This window comes from Enhydra lutris, unplaced genomic scaffold, assembly GCF_002288905.1.
Source record: "Enhydra lutris kenyoni isolate GAN:26980312 unplaced genomic scaffold, ASM228890v2 scaffoldscaffold22, whole genome shotgun sequence".
NCBI lineage: Eukaryota > Metazoa > Chordata > Mammalia > Carnivora > Mustelidae > Enhydra > Enhydra lutris.
In genome coordinates this window covers 97,569-116,141 of record NW_019154106.1, presented here as the reverse complement: position 1 = coordinate 116,141, position 18,573 = coordinate 97,569, and the positions used below count along the sequence as shown (strand labels likewise).

General features: G+C 63.6%; 3 protein-coding genes across 7 annotated transcripts in view; 1 reads left to right on the top strand and 2 right to left on the bottom strand.

Moving 5' to 3' along the window:
- The window catches only part of LOC111149695 (interferon induced transmembrane protein 5), a 6,473-nt gene extending 5,505 nt beyond the window's left edge, over positions 1 to 968 (top strand). Inside the window, exon 2 of the mRNA XM_022506918.1 lies at positions 474 to 968. Coding sequence (XP_022362626.1) covers positions 474 to 686 — 213 coding nt within the window. The 3' untranslated portion in view covers positions 687 to 968. The remainder of the gene's footprint in view (positions 1 to 473) is intronic.
- A 2,163-nt stretch (positions 969 to 3,131) lies between these two features.
- On the bottom strand, positions 3,132 to 9,276 carry LOC111150122 (protein-glucosylgalactosylhydroxylysine glucosidase). Of its 5 annotated transcripts, none has more exons than XM_022507488.1 (14): positions 9,172 to 9,276; positions 8,585 to 8,868; positions 8,056 to 8,266; positions 7,545 to 7,980; positions 6,552 to 6,671; positions 6,232 to 6,363; positions 5,935 to 6,046; positions 5,623 to 5,695; positions 5,397 to 5,533; positions 5,127 to 5,260; positions 4,904 to 4,999; positions 4,610 to 4,707; positions 4,321 to 4,532; positions 3,132 to 4,212 (listed from the first exon to the last, which is right to left on the bottom strand). In XM_022507488.1, exons 2-14 carry the CDS (start codon positions 8,841 to 8,843, stop codon positions 4,127 to 4,129), a joined length of 2,106 nt encoding a protein of 701 aa, XP_022363196.1. In that variant the 5' UTR covers positions 8,844 to 8,868; positions 9,172 to 9,276; the 3' UTR covers positions 3,132 to 4,126. The 5 variants fall into 5 exon arrangements, with proteins under 5 accessions (XP_022363196.1, XP_022363195.1, XP_022363198.1 ...); XM_022507487.1 differs by having other exon boundaries at positions 4,070 to 4,212; positions 5,935 to 6,064; XM_022507490.1 differs by lacking the exon at positions 5,397 to 5,533 and having other exon boundaries at positions 4,070 to 4,212; positions 5,127 to 5,184; positions 5,935 to 6,064.
- A 2,804-nt stretch (positions 9,277 to 12,080) lies between these two features.
- LOC111149465 (NLR family pyrin domain containing 6) lies at positions 12,081 to 17,936 on the bottom strand. Its single transcript, XM_022506554.1, has 8 exons — positions 17,922 to 17,936; positions 17,486 to 17,834; positions 17,215 to 17,253; positions 15,182 to 16,937; positions 14,274 to 14,366; positions 12,941 to 13,111; positions 12,679 to 12,846; positions 12,081 to 12,219 (listed from the first exon to the last, which is right to left on the bottom strand). The coding sequence occupies exons 1-8, from the start codon at positions 17,934 to 17,936 to the stop codon at positions 12,081 to 12,083; spliced, it is 2,730 nt and encodes a 909-aa protein (XP_022362262.1).
- Between the last annotated feature and the right edge of the window lie 637 nt (positions 17,937 to 18,573).

Below are 18,573 nucleotides of genomic sequence, written 5' to 3'. Positions count from 1 at the left end.
GGGGGGGTGGCTACTCCATCCAGGTGGGCAGGCAGGAGTCTCTCTGGAGGGGGGTTGCTTTTCTGGAGGGCCCCAGAGGCTCGTGGGGGGAGGGGCTTTCCAGGGGTGATGCCTGTGAGAAGGCCACTCCCTTAGCCAAGCAGTGGACAAGCTCTTTGCCTCATGAGGGCTTCTCCGTTGAGGCAGTGCTATGGTCCTGAGAGGGGGTCTAGTCCATCCAGAAGAGCACAGAGGTGGTGGGGGGCTACCCAAGGGGGTCTCTTTCATCGAACGGCTTTTCGCATGCTGGGGGCTCCTACGACCAAAAGCCCTCCGGCTTCTCCTCAGGGTCCTCCGCATCCCAGGACTCTCCACCAACAGAGGGTCCTTGGAGGCTGAGGCTGGCCCAGGATGGCCTCTGGGTCCACAGGAGGAATGGGAGGAAGCAGGGCCCCTAGGGCACGTAGAGACCTGGCCCTGCCCCTGGTCCACAGGCCCGGGACCAGAAGGTGGCTGGAGACCTGGAGGCAGCCCGGCGTCTGGGGTCCAAAGCCAAGTGCTACAACATCCTGGCCATGATGTGGGCGCTGGTGCCACCGCTGCTGCTCCTGGCGCTGGTGGTGACAGGCGCGCTACACCTGTCCCGGCTGGCCAAGGACTCCGCTGCCTTCTTTAGCACCAAGTTCGATGACTCGGACTATGACTGATAGGCTGGGCCTTGTCCGCATCCTGACTACGGACCCTGACCCCAGGACCAAATCCCAGGGCCCTGCTCCGGGGACTCCACCCTGACCCCCTGGAACCCTATCTCCACCATCCCACCGTGGGCACCTAATGCTGACCCCAAAGATCCCTTGTTTGGACCCCAGTGGCCTCAACTCCAGCCCTGATGGTCCCCGCTCCCCTACCTCCTTGTGCCCAGGCTGGACCCTCCCTCCTCATACCAGACTCATTCAGGCTTGGCTTCATAATTAAAAGCACCTGGTTCCAGAAAGTGCCTCTTGGGCTTTTTGCTGGGGTGGGAGAGGGTTTCTTCCTGAGAGGAACCACCCTGGGGACCACGCAAACTAAATCCCCCTAGACTACGCAGCCTGATGTTGGGATGACTGGCTCTGTCTGCTGGGCCCTGCCCCGACCGCTGCCTTCACTTGGCACTGGGAGGCTCGTGGCTTCTGGGGTGGGGACGCCTGCGTATTTTAGAATGAAGTCCGGGAACTCGGGCTTTTGATCTCTGCTGCCCTGCTGGGCACTGTGGTTTAGTGGCCTCTCTTCCAGAACATGTGTGCCCTTCCCTATCTGGGAATGCACTTGCGTTAAGCCGGAGCCCCGAAGGGGACATCGCTTGTCCTCACCCTGCATGTTTTTGTTGGTGGGTCGGGTGAGGGCCAGCCTCCTTCTCTGGGTCATTCTGTCTGTCCCTATGATGCCTGCATTCCTTTAGTTTTCGGTCCCCACCATGGGTTCCCTCCCTCCTGGCACAGGGAGGCTGGGCACAAAGACACAGAAGCCCACAATCATGACCCTCGCACACATACCTCACACACACACACGGAGTTGGGCAGGGAGTGAACACGGCGGGGGGCACCTTTGAGTATTCTTGGGGGTGGGCACGTGTCCTTGTACCCCCTACCCCCTTGTGCACCTTCTCCCCCTTCCCGGAAGCTGGCAGAGCCTGGCAAAGATGGGGTGTGCTTGAACACATGCACACACCCTGTGTGGCTGGGACCAAGTCCCTGAGGTCCCTCTGTGGCCGGCCTGATGACAGGGCAGACTAACTGCAGGGGCCTTAACAGTAGGGCGGTCGGGGTTTTGAGTACCCCACCCAGGGAGCCCCTTTGCCGGCCCATCAGCCTGGGCTGGGTGTGGGGGTCTGTCCAGCTGCTACCCTTGGAGCCTCAGAGCACCCCGTTCTGTGACAGCCAACAGCTGGCCTAGCTGCGCACACGGTGTGCGAGCAGAGGTGGCATCCCGGCCACGCAGCAGCGGCAGCAGCGTCCCAGCCCCGTGCCGGAGTGAGCACCGCTCCAAGCCAGCCCGTGCAGGCAGGGGTCTGCTGCCTAGGGCCTGGGGCCTGAGGTGATGCACTGGCCCATGCTGGGTGCTGCTCCCACACCGGACCGGGGGTAAGGGCAGTGTGCCAGTGCTGGGACAGGATGGACACAGCACCAACCTGTGCTCCAGGTTTGGCTCATGAAGGGGACAACCGGGGCTGGACGCATGGGTTGGGAGCAGGGATCAGCTTGTGTGTGACCAGGTACATGTCCCTAAGCATGGGATGGTCTGCCGGTCACCACATCTGGTGTGGGGAACAGAGACAGTCTGGCCTGTGCCCAGTGCCAAGGACACAGAGCGTGTCGGTAGCCCACCCTCTCCCAGGCCATCTCCTGGGCAGGCTGAGGGGCCCTGATCAAGTTGAGGCAGTGGGCTGCCACGGACCCCTGACCGTCCATGCCAGCACTTGTGCCACCACCTTGCCATGGTGCCCCAGAGGGTCAGCTCTCTCTGTGCCCAGGTGCAGGCACACATGTGTGGCCTGTGGGCAGTAGTGTCAGGCTGTGTGCACCTTGTGAGGGCGGGGTCCCCCACCAGCCCACCTGTGATGTCTGCGCCCACACCTGCTCCAGGGCTGCGGGAACAAGCCTCTGCTCTACGGGCATGGTCCCGGCTGCCACACCCCGCTCTCGCAGGTTGGCCTCAGCTTTTGCCCCACAGCCGACCGTTGAGGGAGAGCCCTGGGCACCTGGGCGAGCCCTGCCAAGGTGCTGGCTTCAGGCTCTGAGGCCACCTGCTCTCGGGGACCAGCACTGACATCCACACGGATCTGCAGCTGGGCCGGCGGAGCTCCCTTGGAGGCTGTCCTTCCTCCCGCGTGCTGCTCCCCATGGTGAACCAGACACGAACCTCGGGGTCCCTGACGCCTCCACCCCGCTCCTTCCCCACTCCCACATGGCTCTGTCCATTACAGCTGGGATGCCCAGTGTCCACTTCCTGGAGAACTTGGACCAACTCTCCACCAAGAACGGAGGGAGAATAGGGGAGGAGGGCGGGAGGCCCACCATATGAGCATGTGACTGCACTTCCCGACCTGCCCTGTCCTCCAGGCAGCCGTCCTGTTCAGAGAGAAGGAGACCACCAGCTCCTGATGGCAGACGCCCTTGTCCCAGCGTGGGATTTTAATTCCTCAGGCAGACTTGGCGCAGGTGGGTGACCTCACCTAAATCCTGGCAGCAGCACCATCTCACCTCCTTCTCCAAGAAACCCCCAAGGACCCCAGGGGGATGTGCCAACCAAGGGACTGAGGCCCCAGGCAGAGAGGCAGCCTGTTGGACAGATGGGCCCAGGCCGGTGGCCTTCAACCCACGTACCCTCGGCCCCAGTCCTTCTGGCTGGTCAGAGGGAAGATGTGGGGTCCTGTTCTGCACCCCGCCCCCTCTCTTCTTAGCTGAGGAAAGGCTCGTGGCGGGGACTCCCTGAAGTTGCCGCAGGGCTGGAGGAGCCATGCACTGAGGAGCTGAGCGCACCTGGATTCAGCCATGCCTGACCTCGTCTGTATGACACATGAAGTTCCTTTCTGGTCTGTAACCGAGAGTCCCAGGGTACCCACGGGGGACCGTGCCTCATGCTCCCCGCCCTGGCTACCCTCCCCATTTCTGCCTTCTCTGGAGAGTTGCCCGCCACACCCTGGCCCCACCCTGGGGTGTCCTGGGGAAGGGTACAGGTGCAGGTGTCAGCCCAGACAGGCATGTGCAGATGTGGCTGAGTGGGAGGCCATGAGGAAGCTGCAGGCCAGGGAGGGTTAGGCTGGGAGGGGTTCAGGCTAGAGGCGGACCATCCTCAACTTTGGGCCAATGAATTCAGACTTTCCATGGAGCCTGTGAGCCTGGCTGCCAGGTGGAGAGTAGGTGGGAGGAAGGGGATCAGCAGGCCATGAGGGTGGGGGCCGGCCGCAGCCAGCTGGGGGTACCCACAGAGGGAGGCCAGATCCGAGGACCCAGGACACAGCCCCGCAGCCCAGGTTGTTCAGGTGCAGTGCCCACGACCCACGATGGCACCAGGGTGAGGGACCTGGTGGGGATGGAGGACCCAGCCGTGTCCTGTGGGGTTCTGGTGGGTTCGGGGCCGGTGCCTAGCATCTTCAAAAATTCTCCTAGGAAACTCTTGGAGCAGAACTTGCTGCCTCTGGGACTGACCTTTGTATCCGTCCAGCTGAGCAGGGAAAGGAGACTTTGTGCCCTGCAGGGAGAGGAGGGCGCCTGGAGTGGGGGCACATGCCTGGGGGTTACCCTCACCCTGGTGGTTCACCTGCTCTGCACCCCTGGGGGAGTCTGGGCGGCTGCCTACCTGGGAGCAGGGGGAGGCGAGTGTGTGTTGGCCACAGCTCAGCCTCCAGGGGTGGGGCCCAGGGTCCAGCCTGGGCTTTGACCTCAACTGTCATGCAGCCCTTGGAGAAGGAGAAGTCCAGTTTGTTCCCCTGGTAAGAGAGGCCACGGATGCACACTCCAGACACCCCGGCCAGACAAATGGGGTCGAAGGTCACGCCAGCGCTGGTGATCCTGGGGGGAGGGGAGACATTCCTGAGAGCGGGCAGTGGGGAGGGGATGGGACTACTCCGGGCCAGACATGCACTCACCGGAACCCTGTGAATCCAAAGAGTGCGGCTTGCAGGAAGCCCCCCATGCCTGTCAGGAAGTTCACAGCGCCCGACCCGTCTGCATTCTCCGTCCACACCTGCGTGTGCCAAGGCAGTTATGGCCGGACTCCCGGGAGCTGCTGCCCCTGCTTCCAAGGGTCAGGCACGTGTCCCCAGGGACCTGCCCCTGCTGCGCTCCCACTCCTGCCCCCCCAGGGCCACGGCGGGAGGTGGGTGTGTACCTCCCCCCAACCAGGCGCACAAGCATGTGAGTTGACATGGAGACCCAGCTACCTTGAAGGGCTCAGCTATGTGGGCAAAGCATCTCTCCAGGAGGTCCCGCGCCCGCCAGGGGTCCTTCAGCTCCATCCAGCCCACGGCAAACATGCTCTGGGGTCAGAGGTCAGAGGACATGCTGGGGCAAAGCCCACCACATGGGGAGGGGAGACTGAGGCTAGTGGGGGAGGGCTGGGGTTGTTGTGAGGACCGCCACCCCACACCCCTGCAGTTTCCTTACCCAGGTCATGGCAGGGCCCCTTGGAGATGTCACAGCCTCATAAATCTCCAGGTTTTTCCTGCGAATGTGAGGACTCAGGTGGAAAGGGACGGGGTAACCCAGAAGCACGACGTCAGCCTGCTTCACCTCCTCTCCTGGGGAGGGACGGGTGCTGCTGACGCGGGTGGGAGCAGGAAGAGGGGCTGCTCCATCAGGTAGGGGACGGCCAGGGAGGACACAGGTCCCGTGGGAGGCATAAAGGGGCCCTGAGGTAGCTCCTAGTGCACTCACCAGGCTGGTACCCATCAAACTCAGGGTGGAAGTTCTGCTTCGGGTCAAAGGGCACCTTGATCTTATCAGCCACTACCAGCCATTCGCTGGGGACAGGCTGACCCAGGTCCTGGGCCAGGGCAGCAGCAAAGCGCAGGCTGGGGCAGAGGCAGGGAGAGGGTATGGCCTGAGTCCTCCCAGCGGGACCTCTGCGTGGTGGAGGTTTGGAAAGGGGTTTTGGTCTGACCTGTTCTGGACCAGCACGTTGGTGTACACAGAGTTGTTGACTCCTGAATGGTATTCGTCGGGGGGCATGACTCCTGGGCACACAAGTGCAGGATGGTGCTTAAGTGAAGAGTCCTAGGGACCTGCCCCTGATGCCAGTAGCCAGTGTGGGCCTGGCCACATCAGGTGCTGGAGATCCCATGCTGAACTGAGGACCACACCTGCCCCACCTACTCTCCCTGCCACAGCTGTCCATGCCTCTCCCTTCTACCACTCGCCCTCCCCTGGGACCAAGCCCCCTCCCACGACTATCCCGCCCTCCTCGCGCCCTCACCCTTCAGGTGGTACGTTCCCTCCTCAGGGCTCCACTCCACTCTGCTGCACCAAAACTCAGCCACAGCCCTGACCACACCCCAGCCACCAGCCTCTCGGAAGAGCTGCACGTCCTGGGGGAACAGGAGAAGCTGGGACAAGGACCATGTCATTGGTTACTAAATTTCTTGCCAGTGCCCACCCTTCTGAGTGCCCAGAAGTGAAGGTCTGGCCCCAGATAACAAGTCATGGTGGGGGTAGTGGAGCACGGCCCCGCTGGATGGGGGGGTCCTACCTGGTGGGCATGGCATTCCCTCACCTGGGTGGCATGGTAGTACAGCTGGAAGGCCAATGCCACAGCTCCATTGATGTGAATCTCCTGCGTCCCATAAATGTCCTCAGGGCAGACCTCCAGACCAGAACCTGCACTCTCCCAGGCAAACTTGGCTCCCTGAGATGTTGGGGGCACGGAGCAGACCTGACTCTTCTAGGGCCTTGGGGCACAGGGACGGCCCACCCACTTCCCAGTGCTCTCCCCACCCAGAGAGGAGCCTGAGGCGATGGGTGCAGGCCTAGGAGGGATGTGGGGACATCAGGTCCTTCAGGGACTCCACAGGGTGGGTGCCTGGGCCCCCTCACCTGGTAACCCAGCTTCCGGGCATTGTCTAGGGCCCCGCCCAAGGTCCGGACACGGTACTCCAGGAGCGCCCTGGCGGCCTCTGGGTGGAACATCAGGATGTTTGGGAACATCCAGAGATCCTGACAGCGAGTGAGGAAGGGCCCCATGTTCAGAGCTCTCACACCCTTCTGTCTCTCCCCCTGCCCACATGCTGCCTTGGCCAGAGCCAGCGCTGCTCACGCCGCCTCCCTGAGAGCTCCTGTCTCTGTCCAGCTTCTTCCTGTGCTGCCCACTCTGGGTCCACCCTGGGCCCCCCACACCTGCCCACCCCACGTCCCAGCCTCCAGACTAGGTGCTCTTCGGGTCTGGTCCTCAGCAGGCACCTGGGTCCCCCCTGGGAGCTCAGGCCAGAAGCTGCGTGGGTGGCACCATGGTCCACTAGCTGCCTGACCTGGAGTGAGTGACTCAGCCTCACCAGGGTAGGCCACAGCACTGGCCTCTTGAGGCGTCTGATGAGCGGGGGTTGCAGCTCGGACCCTCCCACGCTTACGGACACCGAGCCCCAGGCTCTCCTGGCTCCCACTCCTGTCCAAGTCCCCACCCTCCTCTGCCCATGCTCCCCTCAGCAGCCACGAGGGCCCTCCCAGAGTACACCTTTGGCAGCATCACTCCCCAGTTCAAGTCTCCATGGCTCTCACAGCCCCCTACAATGGCTCTTCCTCCTTCTGCCCCTGCAGATGCCCCACACCCCCTCAGCTCTGCTGTTTGTACCCTCTGACCCCTTTGCCTGAATCACTCTTTTCCACCAAACGCCCATATATTCTTTGGTTGAGATTCCACCTCCTCCAGGAAGCCTTCCCTTCTGCCATGGCCTCTGTGCTCCCTCAGTTCACAGCCCCATCCCAGGGAGGGCAGAGATAGCAGCTTGCCTGTGCCCTTAGCCACGGCACTGTCTGTGCCCGTGTGCCGCCCCGTCTGTGGCTGCTGTGTGCTGGGGGTGGACTGGTGCATACCTGGTCCCAGAAGACGTGGCCCCAGTAGCATTCCTCTCGGCTCCCGTTGGACAGGCCCCCAGGGCTTAGGCCGTGGCAGGTGTATCCTGGGGCCCCGGGCTGGGGTAGCGCACTGAGCAGGTAATAGAGGGCACCACGCAAGGCCTGGCGCAGGGGTAGGGGCCCTAGCACATCCAGGCCACAGCCAGCCCAGAGCTGGGCCCAGGCCTGGGCATGGGCGGGGTATAGAGTGCCTCTTGTCTGCAGCTGCAAGGCCTCGGTAAGGCAGGCTCGGGCCTCAGCCTGGCTGCCCCCAACCACAGTCAGGAACTCCCAGGTCCGGTCTTGCTCTCTCTCCCCAAGCGTCAGGGCTGGGGGCACTGGTGTCCACAGCATGTGTACCTCCTGCTGGGATCCCCCAGGTTGCTCCGGGGTTAGCGTGCGGCCATAAAGATACCTGCAAGAGTGTGGCCATGTCTAAGGGAGCAGCTCCCTCCTTAGTCTACCTGGCCAGGCATGACCCCCTCCTCACCGGGCTCCTTGGAAGTCAGGACCCAGATGCAGGCCCAGGTCTGGGCTTTCTGGGGAGAAGGTGGACCGCAGCAGCACCGTGACGGGGCAGTCCCCCACGGCCACACGGGAGATGGACACACTGAAAGCCATGACGTGAGGCAGCACGCGGTGGGCGTAGATGCGCTGGGAAGCCCGGAAGCTGGGGCCCTCTAGGGTGTGCAGAAAGGAGCCTGGGAATGGGCGGCGGGGGGTGTGTGTGTCAGGGCAACCTGCAGGCCCCACTGAGTGCCAGTGAGGACGGTTACAAAGCTACTCGCCCCCCAGGGAGGTGGGGCCGCCCTCTGAGCGCCAGCCGCCGTGTCTGGAGAGCTCCAGCGGCACAGACGACAGAGGACGCCTAGCTTGCCCGGGTTCAGGAGGTCTGTAGGGCTGAAGCCCTCCTTTTCCCTGTGAGTCGGGCATCCTGAGTTGGAAGGTGGCAGGATGGGGCTGCCATCCCGTCACCTGGAACAATGGCTCAGGTGGGGGAGCAGGGCGGTGCTGGTTACCTGTGTTAGTGTCCAGGACAAAGGTCTCTGTCAGCTGATCTCCTGTGTCTCCGGGGACCTCCAGCTGGACATTGAGGGGACTTGGCAGAACGGCCCGGTGTGTGTCCCCGCTAGCCCCATTGTACACGCCACTCACATGCAGTGTGTCATGATACACACGTGTGCCCAGGTATGTGTTGGTCATGGTGGCCAAGAGCCGGGGGTCACCAGGCAGAGAATGGGCAGTGAATATGGTGGGGTCCTCACTGGCATCCTCCATGGAAAGCCTTGCTCAGCAGAGTGGCCTGTTAAAGGGGGAGTCAGTGGCCCCCACAATTGGCTGGGCCTCCCTCTTTTGACTGTCTGTAAAGTCCCAAGCCCCCTTCCTCCCACCCCACCGCTTGGCTGATGCCTGGGACAGCTGGTGGGGAGGGTGTGGGCCTCCTGGGCAGCTCGGATTTCCACAGACTCCACTTTTGAGCCCCCCAGGAAACACTTTCCACCCTAAGAGATGCTCAAACTCCTGACAATGATCTCCAGACACCCAGCTGGGTCCCCAAACTCCCACCTTCCAGCTCTTTCCAAGCCACACCCCCACGAGCCCCGACCTGTCAGTGGGGAGTGAGGAGGCCTCCGTCTTCCACACGCTGGTCCTCAGGAAGGCCGGCTTGGGAGAGGGGGTGCATGTGCCGCAGCGTGGTCCGGGGCGGTCAGGGCGGTGGGGGCGGGGGTGGGGTGGGGGCGGAGGCCAGCGCTCTTGGGCCGGGGCGCGGCAGGAGCCGGGGCTCGGGGAGGCAGGCGGGGGAGGGTCTCTGGGGCTCACCGCGGCCCTGTGTGTCCCCAGGCTCCAGCCCGCTCCGCGCGGCCCCTCCACGGCAAAAGGACACTCAGCTCGCCGCCGCCCCGTCGCCGGAAGGCCTTGCGGTCCCGCCCTCAGGGCCGCGCAGGGCGGGACAACCGGGCCCCCACCCCCGGGGCGGGGCAGCTGGCGGGCGACCGGCCACGGTGGTCGGTGCGCAGACCCAGTGCTGCCGCTGCGCGGGTGGCGCTCGAGGGAAAGTGCGCGGGAGGCACAGTTTGAACTCGGACCCCAAGGAGGTGTCCAGGGACGGGTACGAGAGGGGCAGGGCCTTTCGTCGGCGCTTGTCCCGCTCCGGCGTTGTTTCCTCCGTCTCTCTGCGAGCTTCCGTGTACCCCCTTCGGAGAGGTGGCGACGCGGTCCTCCAGGAGCAGTCCCTCCCTTGGCTCTGGCCCCAGCCTCTGACTCTCTGGGGCCTCTGCTCTCAGACTTGGTTCCCCACCTGCCCATGCGGTCATTCCAGAGCTGGGTCCTGGGCCCTGGGCCCTGGGCCCCTCTCCTTGCCTCTCTGCCCTGCCTGTGCTCTGACCACCGGGCTCAGCCAGAGACACTCGGAGTCAACATACCCCTTGGAACCAGCTCTACTTGCCACCTCCCCCAGTACAGGTGTTGGAAACTGCGGGGGACCAGTTGCTCAGGCCCCTCCTGGCCCCACACCCACTTCCACACAGCGAGTCCCATGGTTCTGCACTGGCCAAGGCTTGCCAGCCCTCCCCATCCCCACTGCAACCTCTGAGACCAAGTCGTCCTCTTGGATAAACACGGCCCTCACCTTGTGCTTCTCCTCTGCCCTCTGTGGTCCTTGGTAACACTGGGCCACAGCCACCCCGAGACTGACTGGGTGGGACTGTGCCTTCGGCTCAGAAGCCTGCAGTGATGCCCACCTCACGGGGAGGACGGGCCAGCCAGCATCCCTGAACTTGCCCTGACCCCTTGCCCTAGTGTCCGGCGCCCCACTAGCTTCCCTGCTGCTTCTGCAACAGTCCTGCTTCTGCATGGACTGAATGTGTGCCCCCCAAATCCATCAGTGGAAATCTAATCCCCAATGTGACCGTATTTGGAAGTGGGGCCTTTGGGAGGTAATTAGGTCAAGAGCTGTCAAGAGTGGGATTAGCGACTTCCCAGAAAAGGCCCAAGAGCTAGCCGGCTCCCTTTTCACCATGTGAAGAGACAGCAAGGGGACAGCCCTCTGCCACCATGAAGAGGGCCCTCATCAGATGCCAGACTGACTGGCACCTTGACCTTGGACGTTCCAGCCTCCAGCACGGTGAGAAATAAACCCTTCCCCAGTCCCCAGTGTATGGTATTTTGTCACGACAGAGGAGGGGGCTAAGACACTCCTCTTCACCACTTTTGTACTTGGCTCTTGCTTTCCCTGGAGCAAATTCCTTCAAGATACTCTCAGGGCTTGGTGCCTCACATCCCTCTGTTCTCAAATGCCCTGTCCTCAGTTAGACTTCCCCAGATCCCTGACCTTGTAATCCGAAAGCCTTGACTCCATTGTCTGCCTGCCTTTTGTGCTACTTCATGTTCCCCCAAAGCACTGGTCGGCCTGTCTGTACATGTTTATTGTCTTTCTTCCTGTCAGGCTCGGGGATTTTTGTCTGTTTTGTGGAGTGAACGGCTGGACTTGAGAGGTGATTATGGAAGGGACGTCCCCCCAAGGGGGGAAGGCGTTGACTCCATGTTCTCATCCACCCGGACCGAGGTCTGAGGAGCTGGTCGGGCCCGCCGTGTGGAGCAGAGACCCGAGCACCTGGGGGCTGAGTGCTGTGGTTCGGCTCCAGCATCACTCGGCTTCCTCTCCCGGGGGACGGGGAATAGAGCCCCCCCCCATACAGGTGGGTTGGTGGCCAGAGAAAAGAGCGGGAGCCCTTGTGAGGGTGCTCGACTACGTGCAACAGAAGCCAACAGAAGCAAATCCGAAGGGGAACGTGTCACCCATGTGTGGGGTGGGGGTAGGCGGCCTACCAACCCCGCGCCACCACAGCCCGCCCCCCATCCCGGTGGCTGCTCCAGGCCTCCCCCTGGGCTCCATCCCCGAAGACCTAGCCGTGAACGGACACCTCTGCACTGGGACCACACAGCCTCAGCGACGGCTTTGCTCCTGGTACCAAGACCCGAATCCCTCGGGAGGAATGGAGACCTGCCCACGTTTGGTCAGGGTCAGCCCCTGCATGGCCCCCGGGGAGCAGGGCCAGAGTTGCACTGTGGGGCCCGCAGCGCGGATGGGGATGGGATCAGTGGTCTGTGCTGAACGCACCAGGTAAAGGCCGACCTGTGGCAGGCGCTCCATGACTGGGGGCGCGCAGTTTCATTGTTGTTGCTGGAGGCCTCGGCGGTGGGGGGGGCGGGGGGGAGAAGGGGGGAGGAATGGCTGGAGGCCCCAGGAGAGGCAGGTGGGTGGAGCAGCAGTGGGGGGTTGGGGGAGGAGGGGCCCCTGGTGTGGAGGATAGAGAGGTAACATGTGCCCAGGGTGTGGGGGGAGGGGCATGTCCCAGGTAAGGGACCACGTGCGTCCTCACCTCCCATCTGCCTGCCCCCAGCAACTCAGGCTCAAGAGAGCTACCCAGAGCTGACAGCAATGTCCTCTTGCCCTTGGGATGAGGAAGTCCACTCCGTAGGGCTGACTTGAGTCCTCCCCCGGCCTTCAGGAGCTCAGAGGGCACTGCTGCGTCCTGCAGGAGGCCTGGGATGACCATTCAGGGCTGGGTGGGTGATGACCAGGCCTGGCTTTGCTGTCTTCACCGCCTGCAGCTCCTTCAGGGACTGCTCGCTCAGCTCCACGGAGGTCAGACTGTGGCCGCGTGCACAGAGCACAAGAGGGGGTAGGGTGGGGAAGCTGAGGCTAGGACTGGGGGGACCGTGACAGGCCAGTGAGGGGGGGGCAGTGATGGGGCTGTTGGCCCAGGCAGTGCTGAAGGGACACAGTGACAGGAGGTGGTTACTCAGGGGCATCAGAGGCCGGGGGAAGGGGCTTGGGCCCAGAGCCTTTCGGGGAGCAAAGGGTGCTGGGATCACTGGCCCAGAGTTGCCATGGGCCCCAGATGACACACGGACATTTCAGTCTGGTAGAGCGGCTGAGGCCAAGGGCTGGGCAGGGCTTTGGAGCACAGGTCTCCAGGGACTGGGTTTGAGAGTGGTTTTTGGGGGGGGCGGGTTTCCCCTTCAGCATCCGGGAGAAGTCCCCAGGCACCCAGCCCAACCCTTGGTTGAGAGGCTGAGTCCCCAGCACCTTTCCCGCCCCCGCCTCTACCTGAGGGTCTGTAGGCGGCATCCCGGGTACTGGAGGACCGCACACAGGTAGGTCACTATGGACTCTGATAGCCGGCAGTCACCGAGTTCCAGGGTCGTCAATGCTGGGCTCTGCCTGAGCATGCCGGTGAGGTACTGAAAGGCTTCCTGAAGGCTGGGCTGCCACACCCTTGGGGGAGGAGGAGCCTCAGGACCACTGTGGACACCCCCCTCCCTGGTCCACAACCTGTCCCTCCCGTGGTCTCTCCCAGGCCAGGTCTCACCGGAGCTTCTGCACCTGGCACTGCGGCCAGGCCAGGCCCTCACTCAGCACCCGCAGGCCTGCCTCGCTGAGCCGGTTGTGGAGGAGGCCCAGCTCCCTCAGGGCGGGGGCCTCCCTCAGGGCCTCGGAGAGGTCTCGGCAGACGGAGTCCGGCAGTCGGCAGCGGCACAGCCTGTGGGCAAGAGGCACGTGGGTCTGGCTCAGGCCCCTTGGCTGCTTGGCCATAGCCCACTGGGCAAACTGGCCACTCCTGTGTGTGTGTGTGTGTGTGTGTGTGTGTGTGTGTGTGTGGGAGGGGGAGGTTCAGTCCGGGGACAGGCTGGCTCGGCAGGAACAGAGATCTCTCTGTCCTTTGTCTCCACATGTGTGCCTGGGGCACAGGGCCATCCGAGCGAGGGCAGGCCTGCACACTTTTCCCTTATGGCACGATTCTCTCCCAGCATCTGGAGAGCCCGTTTAGATCTTACTGCCACGTGTTTAGCCCGTTGAGTTTGGGGGCGTGGTTTATGCAGTTAGCCCGTCCCCAGCAAGCCCGTCCCCAGCAATCAAGCGATTGGCTTGTTTCTACTTCGCTGCCTTTAGAAACAATGCTGTGATGAACCTCTTCATGCACTGAGTTTAGAGCCGAGTGGTTGGGCCAAGCTTGCCGATCACTGCCCTCTGTTTCTTCCCAGGTTGCTGGAGTACCCTCCCACCAGGCCAAGTGACTGTGTCACCATGCCCCACTACAAGTTCCTACAGCTTCTCTTACTTTCTGCTTACTTGGTGACAAGTCCTGTACTCGGCGTGGCCACGTTAATTCTCATGCCAGCCTGTGGAGGCAAGACCTACTGGCTCAGTTTCACATGGGAGGAAACGAGCTCAGACAGACTGATTTGCCCAAGGGCTCCGCGGCAGGCAGCCGGGACTCAAAGCCTGTGGCCCGAGTACTTCCCTCCGCTTCCCTCCGCTGCCTGTGAGAGTTCAGAGGGGCTGCCCAGTAGCCCCTCTTTCCAATAGCTCCTCGCAGCCTTCCTTTGTTTGTTTGTTTCCTTTCTTTGGAAGGAAAATATATTGTGGTCTTCCTTATCCCTATCCCAGAATGCATAGCTGCACCACACTTTCTACTCAATCTGCGGCCAAACCCTCCTTCCTAACTAACACCGAAGCTGGTGAGGGAGCCCCGATCCCCATCCCCTCCTCCCTCCCCGTCCTGAGTGGGCACAGCCTGTTGACCCCAGCCCGGGACACCAGAATCCCCTTGGCCATTTCCAGCCAGGGCTACATCTCTGTCCCTGCCCAGACTATCCTGCTTTGCATCCCTTCCAAGGGAGGGTGGGGGTTCGGTCACTCACGTCAGGCTGTGCAGACCACAGTGTTGGTCAGTCATGGCCTCGAAGAGTGTACATAGTGGAGAGGCCTGGGGTTTTCTCGTGGTGGCTTGTGAACTGGTGGGAGAGAGAGCAAGTTGAAGCCTGCCTGTCCCCTTCCAGTCCCTCCCTCCTTCTTGGGGTCCTGAGGTGTCAGAGCTGCCTCTGTCCTCAGCCCCAAACTGAGCCGGGACCCCTCCACCCTCTTCACTCCAAACCCAGAGGGAAACCGCTCATCTGGGGCCTCATGCGCCTCCCCGCTGAAGCGGCCTATGTGAGTCCGGCTTGTGCGTGCAGGGTGTCACCGTCATTCCGAGACGGGTCTGTCCTTGCACCTGCAGTGGGCGTCCTCAGCCCCAGCCCCTGCCAACACCCCGACAGTCATTATGTCAGCAGATGCTGAGCTCTGGGTTGAGTGCCGGGTTGGAGCTAAGACGATTTGCCCTGAAGGAGCTGAGGGTCTGGTGAGGGGGATAGACATGGGCAGAGGTCATGGCATACAGTGGTCTATGGGGCACTTCTGGGGACAAAGGGGTCCCAGGCTAGCTGGGGGAGCCTGCCAGAGCACTGATGACAGGCAGCAAACGGTGTTCTGGGTGGAGGGAACAGCAGGTACAAAGCTCAGGGCACAGCTGGCGTAGTGCATTCCAGAACTTACTAGAAAGCTGGGCCACAGCCACATGGCCGTTGCTAAGAGGTTTGTCTCGGAGGGGACCGGCTGGGAGTTGGCATGGCAAGGGCCCCTCTGGAGGGAGATGGACAGATGGACATCGGAGGCTTCCTTGAGAGGGTGCGGGCTCCTCCTTGGGGGGAACAGGCCTCCGGGCGGCGGCCTCCCCCTGCCCAGATGGATGCAGGGCGCACATCCCCCCACCCAGGGCCTGTGGACTCACGAGCTGCCACCGAGGCTGCCATGCAGTCGCTTTATCAGGCTCTTCTTCTTCTTCTCCTGTGGGGGGACCAGCGCACAGCTAACCAGCCGCAGGGCCTGCCCGGCCGGGCAGCTCCTCACGCAGTAGCTCAGGACCACCAGGTCCAGGCGGCTGAAGCGCACTCGCTCCAGCCGGAGCTCAGGCCAGCCGCGCAGCGCCTGGTGCACAAAGGTGCTCTCCTGCGTCTCGTACAGGCAGTACAGGAGCTCTAGCGGGTAGCTGAGCTCTCCCTCCTCCTCCTCTTCTGGCTCCTCGGAGCCTTCCGGAGCTTCTGTCTCTTCAGTCCCCTCAGGGGCCGCCCTCGGGCGGCCCTGGCCCTGTTCCTGCACCCAGCGCAGGACATCCTGCTTCACGCGCTCGGAAACCACGCTGCGGCCAAATTGGCGCTGGATGTCACGCATCCGCTCTGCGTTCAGCAGCCCGAAGAGGAAGCGCGTGGTGAGCGTGAGGTGGCCGCGCAGCTCGGCGTCCCCCCGCAGAAGCGCCCCTACGCCCTCAGCCGGTGCCTCGAGAGCCCTCTCGTCCTCCAGCAGGTAGGACAGTGCGGCAAAGAATTCCTGGAAGCTCTGGTCCATGAACTGGTAGGTGACCTCCGTCTCCAGCACTCCTGGCAGCTCTTTCTTGCTGAGAAACAGCGTCTGCACTTTAGAGCCACGAAGTTCCAGTCGTTCCAGATCCTTCTCGGGGAACTGCGCCCTGTGCCGGAGGGTACCTTCGCGGGCCAGGCGGCCCAGTTTCCGCAGCTCTCCCTGCATCTGGGGACCGTCAGCGGCAGGCGCCGAGCTCAGGACGCTGGTGATGAAGAGCAGGTACACGGACGTGGTGGTCTTGGAGGTGCGCGACAGGTCCTGGTGGAGCTCGAGCTGCTGGCGCAGGACGGTGCACACGATCCAGCACACGAAGGGCACGAAGCACAGCGCAAACAGAGTGTCGTTCTCCTTCACGAAGCGGTAGGCGCACTCCGCCATCCGTTCGTCCCGAAAAAACTTGTGGAAGTACTTCTTCTTGTCCTTGTCAGAGAAGCCGCGCACCTCCGCGCACTGCGGGGAGCACAGGCGGCCCTGCAGCCTCCCCGGGGCGGCGGCGCGCGCGGTCACCAGCAGGCGGGCTCCGGGCAGCAGCGTCTTGCTCATCAGGCCGTCCAGCACGCGCGCGCCATCCGCCTCCTCGAAGGGGTCTGTGCAGGGCGCGGCGTTGGCGGGTCCCGGGAGCAGCTCGTCCGCGCCGTCCAGGATGAAGAGCAGCCGCTCGGAGCGAGCGAGCATCTGGCGCACGGGCGCGCTGCGGTGGGGGCACTGGTCGAGGACCAGGCGGGCCAGGCTGCACGGGCCCGGTCGCTCCAGCAGCTCGCGGCAGGGCAAGAAGAAGGCGAAGTCTACCTGGTCGTGGTACAGCTTGCCGGCCGCCCAGTCGTACAGGATCTTCTTCGCAGCCATGGTTTTGCCGATGCCCGCCGGGCCCTGCAGCACGACGGTCAGAGGCCGCTGACCCTCTTCGTCGCGGGCGAACAGGCGGTTGAAGGTGTGGGTGTCCGAGCGCCGCGCGCGCTCTGCCTCTGGCTCCTCCGCGAGCTCCGGAGCCTCGTCCACCAGCGCGGCGCTCTCGCGCGCGATCAGCAGTTTGGTGAAGCGCTTGTTGATCTTCACCGAGCGGGCGTTCCTCTCCTTTACCTTGGCGTGCTGCTGCAGGACGTGCTCTCTGTACTTCTTCTTGTACTCTGGCGGGGGCGGGAGAGGGGGCCGGGGGGAGTCAAGGGAACTGGGGAGTGGGGGCCGCGTCACTGGACCCTCTCGGCCCCTTCCCCAGCCCGCTAGGTTCAGGTCTGTTTCCCCTGCCGCACCCCCAGTCCCTCCGCCCAGCCACCCTCCCGCACGCCCTCCTCCCCCAGCTGCCGCAGACGCCCGTGCTGCAGACCTGAGGGTCACCGTACCCTCCCCCAACCCACCCCCGCCCCCACGGCTTGGGGCGGGTGCTTCGCACGGAGGTAGACTTACCCGACACGGAGAGCAGAGCGGAGGAGCCGGGGCCGAACCCTGGAAGGGAGACCTGCGGTGAGGCCCAGCCGAACGCGCAGGGGAGGGGCGGGGGCCGCAAGAGGGAGTTGGGGGCCCCCTTGGGAGCGCCCAGGACCCGAGCCCTGAGAATCAGCCCTGGTGGGGCTGTGCATGGGGAAGCGGGAAGGATGGTGGCGCGAGGCGTAGACTCTGTCTGGGCGGAAGGGAACAGAGAGGCAGGGACCCCGGCGACCCCCGAGCCCGCGCTCACACTGCAGCCGCTGCTCCTTGAGTCGCGCAGCCACGTCGCGCACGTCCGCCCTCTTCAGTGTCTTTCGGGCCACGTCCAGGGCAGGCTCCGGCCGGTAGAACTGGATCATCTGCTCCGCGAGGTCCACGGCGTCGGCGCGCTCCAGCCGCCCCCACGGGATGCTGCGGCCGTCCAGGGCCGCGTCCCGCAGCTTGTGGCGGAAGCGCTTCAGCTGGTCCTGGCTCAGGTCCTCGAACGCGGCCTGGAGCAGGTCTCGCGCCTTGGCCGCGCGGGCCTCGGTGCTGGAGGCAGACGGGCGGTGGCGGTCAACACGCGTGTGGTTGCGGGGACCCCGGCCCTGCCCCGCCTCCTACCCTACCCTACCCGACCCCGGTGTCGGGGCGCGCACGACTGTCAGCGGCTCCCAGGAGGCCCCGTTGCTCCAGGGGACACTCACGGGGAGGAGAGGCATGGAGGGGGGAGCCGGGCTTTGCTCCCAAGCTTTGCCGCCTGGTGGTGAGTGGGTTCCCCCCTCCTCCCCCAAGGCCCTGGCCACCGCTGACCCCAGTGCTAGGGGGCGCCTTCCTGCTGGGCACATCCCTTGCTGTGTCCCTGCCAAGCGGGGCCAGGCCAGGTCAAAAGCCCAAGATGCCGTAGCTACCAGAGCCTGAGCTCTCCCCTTTCCTCCCTTTCCTCCTTCCCTCCCTGGGAGCCTCCAGCAGAGCCAAGCCGGCCTCAGTGGAGAGCCAGACTGTGCCCCACAGGTCCCTGTAACACTCATCTCACTGCACCCTTTGGTGGGGCCCAGGCTGGGGGCGTCACACCAGAGGCTGAGTCTGAGCCCCTGGTAGGAAGAGAGCCCCCCCCCCCCCCCATGCCTTCTGTGCAGATGGAGTCCCTAGAGTCCTGAGCCTGGGGCATGTTGGGGAAAGGGCGTGGATGAGGCTGTGAAGCCCCAGGGAGACAGCAGCCCAACGCCTTAGAGGGCTTTCCGAGTGACCATCCCGAAAGCCAGCACTCACCCGGAGGGGAAGGCCTCTGGTTGGTCCATGGAGTCTGGCACCTAGGAGGAGCGCTTAGGGGCAGACGCAGGGATCAGAAAGACTCCT